General features: G+C 44.1%; 1 protein-coding gene across 1 annotated transcript; it reads left to right on the top strand.

Annotated features, from left to right (window-relative positions):
- Positions 1-415: 415 nt before the first annotated feature.
- Positions 416-8765, top strand: EPGN (epithelial mitogen). The gene is made up of 5 exons (XM_072336310.1): positions 416-526; positions 1010-1099; positions 6155-6275; positions 6916-7068; positions 7338-8765. The coding sequence occupies exons 1-5, from the start codon at positions 490-492 to the stop codon at positions 7390-7392; spliced, it is 456 nt and encodes a 151-aa protein (XP_072192411.1). The 5' UTR covers positions 416-489; the 3' UTR covers positions 7393-8765.
- Positions 8766-10457: the final 1692 nt, after the last annotated feature.

Genomic DNA, 10457 nt, shown 5'->3' with positions numbered 1-10457 from the left:
GAAGTGCAGGAGGAACCAGAGCACAGCAGGAGCTGGACCCTGGCTCCTGGCGCTGCATGCTGACCACCCTCCTGGAAGCAGCATAAGACTTTATCACCAGGGGACCAGAGATCTCATTTTTCATGATAGATCTCATTTGTTTGTTTTGCTACCTTCTGGTTTTGCCATATATCATCAATCTGCTCTGGCAGATGCCAGGTCTCTCTAAAACTACATCTCTGCATACACAACAATGCCCACGGGTAATAGGAAACTGGGGTTTCAAGAGAAAACCCGATCCCAGTGCTAGATAATAGCAGTTTCCTAAATAAATGTGTGGTTGCCCCAAGGGCTGAGCTTGCTGCCAGACGCACCTTTTTCTGATTGGTGAGAGCAGTAAATGACGCTTCGTGGCATATAAGTGCAAGAGAAAACACGGCAGCACGGATAAGTGGATCCAACAAGCAGCGGCAGAGGAGAGTTGCAAAGGTGCTAAAGCAGCTGCTTGCCATGGCTTTTGGAATGCTCATCTACATTTTGCTGAAAGGTGGGTTTGGAGGGGCTTTTCCATGTCATGGTATACTGGGCTCTCCTCAGGAGAAGTTTAGTCTTTCTGAAGTAAGCTGTAGGGGTGGTGTGAAGCAGATTCATTTCAGTTCTTTTGAAACTTCAAGGGCAAGGTTTTAAAGGATAGAATGGAACCAAGACCCCGCTAAAAGAAATTTCTTCGGTAAGTAGGTGCAGTGTTTTCTGGTAGTACATTGCAGGTATCTGTGCCATAAGTTACATAGATAATAGAATGGAGAATAGAATGGATGCGTATTTAGGGATTCTGCAAACGTTTGTTTTCCCTACAATCATAATAGTTGCTCTGTAACAAAAGGAGGTTTGGGGCAAGTACTTCCTAAACTGTGCATTTCTGCTTTACATCAGAAGTGTATGAAGTAAGTAAATGTTATCTGGATGAAATGAACCTTGAATAGCCATGCTGAGTTTTCTGTTTCAGTCAGCATCTGTTTGCATTACACAGCAATGGGGGCACTGAGTGAGGAGGCGGCTCTCACTGTTCCATCCCTCAGCACAGAACTGTGGAATAGCTGGACAAAAAACAACACTGAAGGTATTTGTGCTTTGTTCTGTTTATTAATCACTGAGTAAAAGGAGATGTTTTGAGGCTGTTTGTGACAGATTGCCTGCACTTTTGATGGTCGTTTTTGTTTTCAATAATGCCCGGTTTCTATCTGCCTTCAGTCTGAATCTTTATGCACTCAAGTGGGAATGCAGCAAACCAACATAAAGTGATGACACGTTCATTGCTGTTACTCAGGAGTTTTTCTTTGTTGCAGTGTTGCTCTTGGCTATCACAGCTTCTGCAGCCCTTCTCAGAGTGTTAGCTCTCTTTTCTCTTTCTATTCTGACTGAAATGTGAACTCAAGCTATTTACTTGCCAACATCTGAGCCCAGAGCGCTGTGTTTATCCTGCCAGCTGCATTCTTGATGTTACTTCAGGTGCTAATGATGTCATTGCTTTGGGAGAGCTGTGCAATCTGGACCTGAGGTTTTGGCAGGTCAGTAAAGGGGGAAAGGATTTGAACTGTGATACTCATTAATGTCTTTGTACTTTTAAAAGAGCATATTGCACACGAATCATCTTGTGCTAATTTTAGGTCATCTGTCTTGCAAGCTTTCTTAGCAGATCCACATGCTTTTTATTTTTCTCATGACAAGTCAAGCTGCTGTGCTTTGTTCTCTTGTATCTAGTTTCTCACAGTGGTACAGTTTTACACATATACGTGCATTCATATGTATGCTATAAATGTTACACTATAATTTTGCATAATGTATGTGCACATGCTCATACATACACACATATATATACAGACTTACAGAAGTCAAGGTGCTGTTGATTTTTGACAACAGTAGTTTGACTTGGCAGTACAACACTTGCATGCTGGCTTAGGTATTTGTCTATGATATGGTTCTTCCAGAGCACACAGGAATTTAAGGAGCTAGCAATATGTGTTGTTTCTTCAGAAGTACCCAGTAGTATTTCTAGAAAGCAGGAATTATGGGTCAGATTTTAACAAATAAGAGATTTTTGTTTACAGGAGCACAACCATGACTGCAGTTGTTCCATGTACATTTGTGCAAATGAACTAGATACCCATGCTTCTAGTTAGAGAATGTTTCCCTTGGAGGTAATAATGCAAATTTATAAGCTATCAAGCATAAGTTTGCACAGGTAGTTAAAGGTATGTGTAGGTGGTCCTTATCTACAGCCCTTGAAAAACCAGAAAATGGTATTTCTGGCAAGAAGATGAGAAAGAAATGCCTAAAGAATCACCAGAGAAATTGAATGGGTAGGACATTCTGGAGGAGCTGGGAGTTTTCTGTGGGAGGTTCATTTCTGCTCAAGGAAGAACAAGTCCATTTGCATCCCTCCTACAAGATCATGTCCTGTTTCCTTGTTTTATACCTCAGGTAGGCCTATGTAGCTGTGCTGGGGCTAGGAAACGCGAGGTTCCGTGGTCAAAGAGCCATAGAATCACCAAGGTTGGTAAGGACTTCTAAGACCATCCAATCCAACCATCCAGCTATTACCAGTAGTTCCCACTAAACTCAGTACAGCATCTACCGTTTCCTTGAACACTCCCAGGGACAGTGCCTCAACCACCTCCCTGGGCAGCTTATTCCAGCACTTCACCACTCTTGTGGAGAATAAATTTTTCTTAACATCCAAGCTGAATCTCCCGTGGTGCAGCTTGAGGCCATTCCCTCTCATCCTATTGCTAGTTATACAGCAGGAGAAGCCAATCCCCACCTCATTACAACCTCCTTTGAGGCATTTGTAGAAAGCCATAAGGGATTCCCTGAGCCTCCTCAGACAGAACAATCTCAGTTCCCTTATCCACTCCTCAGACTTGTGCTCCAGACTCTGCACACCTTTTCTGGATGCACTCCAGGGCCTTGATGTCTTCCTTGTAGTGAGGGGCCCAAAACCAAACAGAGGTGCAAGGTGGGAAAATGATGGTGAAGAGGATGCTTATCTGGGAGCTGGCTAAGCAGGAATAGGGAATTTCAGGCACAGCTTCAGCTGAAGGGAGGTCTTTGAGCCCTTTGCAGCCTATGAACTGTAGGGGAGTTTCTGACCCTGGAACTGACTTTTTCCCTCCCCTTCTGATGCTCTCATTCTTCTCCGAGCACCATACTGAAGGCCGATCTGCCATGGCCTTGGTGGCTCGCTCTTCTTGTTGCCACTTGGTCTGTGTTGACGTGCCTCAGCTTTCAGGTACCTGCAGGTTTTAACTTCGTGTCATATCTTGCCAGGTGGATCTTTTTGAGTGACTCAATTGCAGGCAGCTGTCAGGTGCTTACACAGCATGCTTGTCTGTCTTTCCTCACGGGACTTGAAAGGCACATGTGTTTGTTCAACAGCTTGCTTAGTATCGAGGTGGGTAATGTGATAGGAGTTAGCATCATGCTCTGGGATGGGTTAGAAAATCTTTGGTTTTGAGACTCATCATTCTTTTGAAGGTCATCATTTGTACTTTTGCAATGTCATAATAATTAACACTTAGGATTTGTTCGTGTACACATAAGATGAGATCTTGCAACCAACACTGGACAAAGTTCTTGCTACTGACAACGATGGAGTCTGTGGCCTGTGCAATAAGATGTTTGTCTCCAGCACTTCTTAGGCAGGCTTCTGTTCTGAGCTGACCTTTGTTTCTAGTGACAATCTTAACCACCACTGTATGCAAGGGAAAGAGGTTTTCCTGCTCACAGGAAGGCAGCTTTCCTCAGCAACGAGTGGATGCCATCTCCTGGCAGAAGTGGTGTAAACCACGAGAGATATTGGGCTGAGGTCTGAGCAGAAGCAGCTGCTCATACCACACGTCTGACACTTGTATTTACACCTTTTCCATTTTTTTTCTTTGTGGCAGAGACCTAAGGGCAATGTGTGACTGTGACTATACAGTAGATGTCTCCCCAGAGTCTGGTAGAAGAGCAACACATTGAGCAGCAGGGCTGGGCAGTGAAGGGTTTTACTTGAGGGTCAGATTGAACTGCTTCATACTGTGTGGTTTGGCCCTGTTGTGCTGGAAGCTGATGAGAGCCATGAATGAGTGTGAATGGGTTGTTCCTTGAAGCTCTCATGTGCAGCATCGTGAAAATCAGCCCTTGCAGTTCTCCTGCATCCTGGATCTCCTCAGCATGCTGCTCCTTGCAGACATTCTTGCCATGTGTTTTGTCTCATACTTTCCCCAGTGACAAGCATCACACTCATCATACTGTCCTGTGGACTGAGTAGCATCATGAATCTCTTTTCATGAGATCAGCCTCGTCTTCCTTAGATCTCTCCCTCCAAGGCCTGGTCCTCTCCTGATTGTGCTCTTGGTCAATGAGCCCAGTGTCTTGGCTGGTGTCTCTAGAGTGTGTCTGCAGTGCTCCCCTGCCAACCAGATGAGTGCCAGAGCTCCATGTTGGAGCTCATTTGCCATCACTGATGGCAGCTCCCTCACAGAGAGCATGATCCAGGGTCCTGGGTGTGTCTGCCCTGCATGAGGCTTCCTGAGCAGAGACAGCATGCTGGTTCCAGTAGATGTGGACACGCTAGCAGTGGTAGCGTTGTTACTTCATTCTGCTGCATGTAATACAGAGAATAGGGTATAACCTTTGGCCCCTTCATTGGCATGTGTGTCATTTTATAACTGAGCAAAAAATGTGCATCTGATAGATAACTTCTAGCACCATTTCCAGATGTAGGTCTGCTTTATCCCTAGTGTAAAGATGCACCTGTGAATGTTTTGTTTTGTTTTGTTTTGTTTTTTTCCTTTTAATCATGCCATTTTCTCCACCAGCAACAACTTTATTTTCAAAAGAAGTTGGTTTCTAACACTTCCACAGCTTTCCCTGGAAACAAGGAGCGAGTCCATCTGTGCTTTTCCAAGAAGATGTGAATTGTCACTTGTTCTCTATAAATCTCTGCAAGTCAGATTTCTCTCTCAGATTTTAGAGGACTCTATTTTCAAAGCAGTGGTGTTCAATTGGATTAGCAGTAATAGCATCAAACCTCTTCGATATCCAAACCAACTTCATGGCTGAAGTTGTGAAGTGCCTCAGCATGTCATAGCGTAGAGCAGCTGTTGACCGTCACTTGCCATGTTTGGGATGCAGCTGCACAAAGGACAAAAAGTCAGCAAGCTGAGTGAATGGTTGGATCGTGGCTAAAGAATGACTCAGAGTGGAGTTTGTTCAGGAAATGGGGGAATTGGTCTTATTGCTCCTGAAAAATCTGTCTTGACATCTCGAGTTGACCGCAGACGGGCTGGAGGCATACATATCTGACAGTATGTTCTTCAGTGTACCATCTCCAAAGCTTGATTCAGCGCTTAGTCAGAAGGAGGGTTTCTGCTGCTGCCCCATTGCTTCATCACTGAGCAGACCTTGTCACCTTCCTGCATGGTGTTATTTTGCTTGTGGTCATCACTGAAACCTGGTGTTGGCATATGCTAAGTTAGGAAATCGCTATCAGTCATCTCTAGGACAGCACTTGGAATATTAAGACACTCAAGTTTAAACACTGAGCAGTTGTGGCCCTGGCTTCCTCTTGGATAGAAAGGCCATGTGGGGAGTGCTGATTACTTAAAACCATAACTGGACACTCTGCTAACATAGGACCATGGAGAACCATTCATCACTCAGTTGTAGCTGCAGCACTGATGGACAGGAATGCAATAATTTGTCGTGGGATTGGAAGAAAAAGATAATTAATTGTTTGAATTCTAGCAGGGAAACATACCGAGAATGATTCCATGCTGCCATTGTATCCTTAACACCTGATGTTTTGGGATACTTTTTTCTGATAGATTGCACTTTGGATAATGCTGGTGTTAGCCAGGGTGAATCTTCCATAATCATTTTTATACATGCCCCTCATTAGGAATTAATTTATTAACAATTTGTTCTTCCTCCAAAGCCAAACTGATATGTTGCAGAAGTTTGTTCTGATCAGCATTATGAGAACCTTCTTGAGAGACACATCACAGCAAACTTATATTAAGTTTGGTTTCTGCAGGAGATGCCTGTTCACCTTGAGTTGTGAAAATACTTTCAAATACTTTCATTTTTGTACTTTTTCTAAATGTAACATGGCTTTTTTCTTTGTTCACAGCAGACTATGCAGAGCAACCAAGGCTCCTGAAGCTCATGCAGACCTGTCTGGAGGAACACTACAGCTATTGCATCAATGGGCTCTGTGCTTTCCACAGTGAACTGAGGAAACCCATATGCAAGTAAAGAGCATTGCTTTTAAGTACCCTTCTTAGAGAATTGCCAACAGTGGCATTGTTTCTTTGTCTGCCACAAGTTATTGTTGTAATGTGACTAATTTTCAGCAGAGCAAAACTTACATGTACCAGCGAAGTTTTTTCAGGCTTCAAGTTTGGCAAAGTCTGGAGTGCTATTCTGATACCAAGGAAAGGGGAGGGAAAGGTGCTGACTTGATGGTGTCTCACATCAGAACTGTGAAAGGGCCAAGATATTTGAAGATGTCAGCTGAAGCTCCAACACTTCACAGCTATTCCATGCCGATTAGAAATGTGATGTGCTCGAGTATCTCTAAAGTACTGAACAACTTGGGAGATCACAGCAGCTGAGGATCAGCAGGGCACACAGCTCTTCGTCCACACCCTCTGCTATGAGGGTATGTTTAGATGGCATTTGGTGCTGTGACTGCAGTACTGGAGCTTGCTTTAAACTAGATGGACTGGGACAACTGGTAGTCTTCAGGAAGAGGCTCTGACCAAGCATTACGTTCAGCCCTTCCTAGTTCAGACTCATTCTACGTTGCTTAAAACTACTTAAAACTAGCATGTATTTCTGAAATAGCAGAAGTTCTGATTAGTTTTTACGTGGTATATCTTTATTTTGCAGGTGCCTTGCAGGTTACAATGGAGAGAGGTGTGAACATTTAACACTGAATTCCTATGCGCATAATTCTTATGAGCGCTACATTGCTGTGGGAATTGGCATAGGAATACTCACAAGTGGGATACTTGCAATCATCTACTGCTATGTAAGAAAGAGGTATGGGAAATATGTGACCTCGTTGCATTGATCTGATTTATGGTGGGGAGGAGAGCAGAGTTGTACAAGAGCATTGGGAGTATGTGTGATCTTAAAGGCACTGACACAATATTTCTGCTGTCTGTTCTGCCAGTTGTATAGCACTGTACAAGTTTACTAAAAGTGGCTTTCACTGGGGCTGCTTCAATGAGCTGAGCAATTTGATTGAGTTCTGTTCAGACTACTGTGGATTTAGATTTGTCTGATTAAAATGATATCTTCTATTTTAGATGCAGGAAATTGAAATCTCCCTACAAAGTCTGCATGGGAGAGACAGCGCTGTGAAGCCCTGGCATCAAGATGCTTACCAGTGTATCTGTAAACAAGAGGCAGTTCTGTTTGGAGGGTCACTCCACGCAGTCTAGCAATGCCCCAGCCTCGCTGAGGGGATGAAATAAAGGGAATGAGAGAGTGAGAGCATGAATGGAGCTGCTGCAGAACTGATGGGCTCCAATTGCTTCTGAAGAAAGACTTACTGTTTTTAGAAAAGGTTGCTAGATGAGCGGGTCAGAACAGCGGAGAATACTTGTAGCCTTCTCAAGCCTTCTCAACGCTCTCCTGTGCTTCAGATTTGCTGAGGGGGAGGACTGACTTCTTTCACCTATTTTCAGTCATTTCAAGCCCCCATTTCAGAGTATTCTGCTCTGCTCTTTTCTGTCTTTTTTTTTTCCCCCTTTCTGCTCTGGAGGAGAAAAACAACCTTGTTTCACAATGGAACTGTATTCTGAGCATCACGTGCTGATGAGAAGCTGTCTGGATTCTGCTGTCACAATGTTGACTGCCTTTCAAAAGGAACTGGACATCTTTCTTCCAATGGATTACTGAGTGCACTCACAACAAAGAACACAACTCCTCCCAGACATCATAGGGTGGCTCATTACATTCCTGAAACTTAAAGCAAACCTTGCCTTGCTGCACTGTGATTTCAGAGCGAGACTCTAGTTGCTACAGAAGCTGGACTTATGAAATGACATTGGGTAGAGCTTTGCCAAGGAAGCAGAACCGCTTCACTCCTTTCTCATATTACACACACAATGTGGTCACTCAAATAAGAAAGAAATGAGCATAGGGATTTTGTTCCACCCCACCCAGACAGGTTATTTATTATCAGGTGCTTGTTTTGCTTCATCTTCCCTGCAGAGAAGTGCAAAGGCAAGAAAAGAAGATTTTGTTCAAGGAGAGGGGAGGAAAATTGGTTCCAATGATGATGACACTAACTGTGATTTCTCACTGACATTTGGAGTTACCGGCCAATGCTAGTGGGACTGGAGACGGCTCCCAGATACCTTTTTCATTTCAGCTGTTGCACATTGTAGACACATCTTCCATGCTTAGTCATCTACGAGGAAAAGACAGTTAGGTACCTTGGCAATCTTTGTGACTGTTACGGAATGATACAGGCTCCTAATTTAAGTGAATTGCTGGGAAGTTTCATTTCTTTGTTCCGTGAGTTCACCTTTACCAAATGATGAACATGATTCCTTTATTAAAACAAAACAAAACTAAAACAACCACAACCAACAAACAAACAAAAAAAAAACCTGTATTTATAAATAACACAGATGCGGTATTTATTTGTATTTATAAGTAATACAATGGTTGTGCTGAAATGTATATGAAACAGTGGGCTTTGAAAGGGTAAATGTGCTTTAGCACGTGGCTGGTCTGAAGTTGGTGGCTTTTCCCATGGGGGTTTCTGGTCAGTAGCTGAATCCTGAACTGAAATGCCTATTAAGAACTGCATATCATCAGGAAAGCACAAGTGAGATATTTCCTCTGAAAAGTTGTAATTGCTGGTCAGCCCAAAAGAGAAAAAGCTGCAAAACATTTGTCATGCACGTTCATCTCCAGAACGTCTCTTCCTGCTGTCACAGAGTGGTGGGTTTTTGCGTATGTGTTTTAACCATTTGTGAATCCTCTCATTAATGTATTTGACATCCAGTAGTACTTCTTGAAAGAAATTTACTTGTCTCAGTGAGATGCTCTATACCTAGAGAAAGGCATAGCAACTTTTTCTATGTTTTGATAAATATGTAAGATAGATAAATATGTAAGATATTTAGATAAATATGTAAGCTAACTGGAAAGGAAGGTGTATTTCAGTTTAGGAGAAAGTTCAACTGTGCAGTGTTTTCTTCTGGTTGCTTTGTGGGCTGAGGCAGCTCTGTAAGGGCAGTCTGTGAAAGCTGATTGGGGTTTTAAGCTAATGGAAGAAAAGCTCAAGAGAAGAACACCAGATGGGCCCCTGCTATGCAAAATGAAACTGAAAGTGCAGGGAGAGGAAAACGGAGAGACAAAGGCACGGAGATGGAAGGGAAAGGATATCTTTGCTTTGTATCTTCTGTTTATCCAAATGGTGTTGAGGCTTCCGAAAGTGGGTTACTCCCCACCTGGGTGCCATATGTGCTTAAGCCTGTCTTGGGAGCAGGCTGCCAGCATCTTGCCTGCTCGGGGGTGGCACCCACCCAGATGATGCTTTCTGTTGGTCTGCGGAGTGTTCACAGGCTATAGCCTATGTGGGAGAAGAGTCATTGCTGCAGCTCTGAGGTTTTCATGTGGCCAGCTGGGTCTCAGGCATTGCTGCAGGAATGACTCACCGCTGAATGGTGGCTCAATGCAGTGACCACGCTGAGGAAATCCGTGCTGCATCAGATCACTTTGTGAAGTCGGCTGCACTCAGCTCTTCTTCCATCAGTGACAGATGCTGCCTGGCTGGTATTGCCCGCTGCTGCTTACTGTGCAGAATTTCCTGCAGAACTGGCCTGGCAGAGGAGTGGGACCATCCTTCCTGCCTCGTTTATCAGACTCCTTCTGTAAAGGTGCACAGTTGGAAGCTGCACGTGCCAAGAATGCTCTCCTCTTTGTGAGGAGACCCTGTGATTATGTGGCTCCTGGGCAGTCTTGTCAGGCTTGTTGGGGGCAAGAAGCTCAGTAGAACTAACAGACAGACAATAAAGTCTGAGACTGCCTTCCCAAAGGGCACAGCACCTATATCGTGTCTGATCCTGGCTGCTGGAACCACACCACATTTTCTGGTGGTGCATCACTCCAGCCTGTCTGTCCTCAGGCCATCAAGTCCTGCACAGGTGCCTGCTCTCAGCATCTGTGTGTTTGTTGCCACTAATGCTGGGGCTCGGGTACCTGTTCAGTATCCAACACTCATTTCCATCTAAAACATCTATGTAGCCTGCAGTTGCCTGACCCCAGCAAGGTCCCCTTAGAAGAATGGGGTACAAGCTTGTGGGAAAAATGGCTGTCCTTGCAAAATAATATTTATGGAGGCAAAACCACTGCTTCTTGTGCATATAAAATAATTCACCTGAAGAGTGCTGATGTGCATGGCAGAAGCC

Source organism: Excalfactoria chinensis, chromosome 4, assembly GCF_039878825.1.
Source record: "Excalfactoria chinensis isolate bCotChi1 chromosome 4, bCotChi1.hap2, whole genome shotgun sequence".
Taxonomy (NCBI): Eukaryota; Metazoa; Chordata; class Aves; order Galliformes; family Phasianidae; genus Excalfactoria; species Excalfactoria chinensis.
This window is presented reverse-complemented; position numbering and strand designations above follow the sequence as displayed.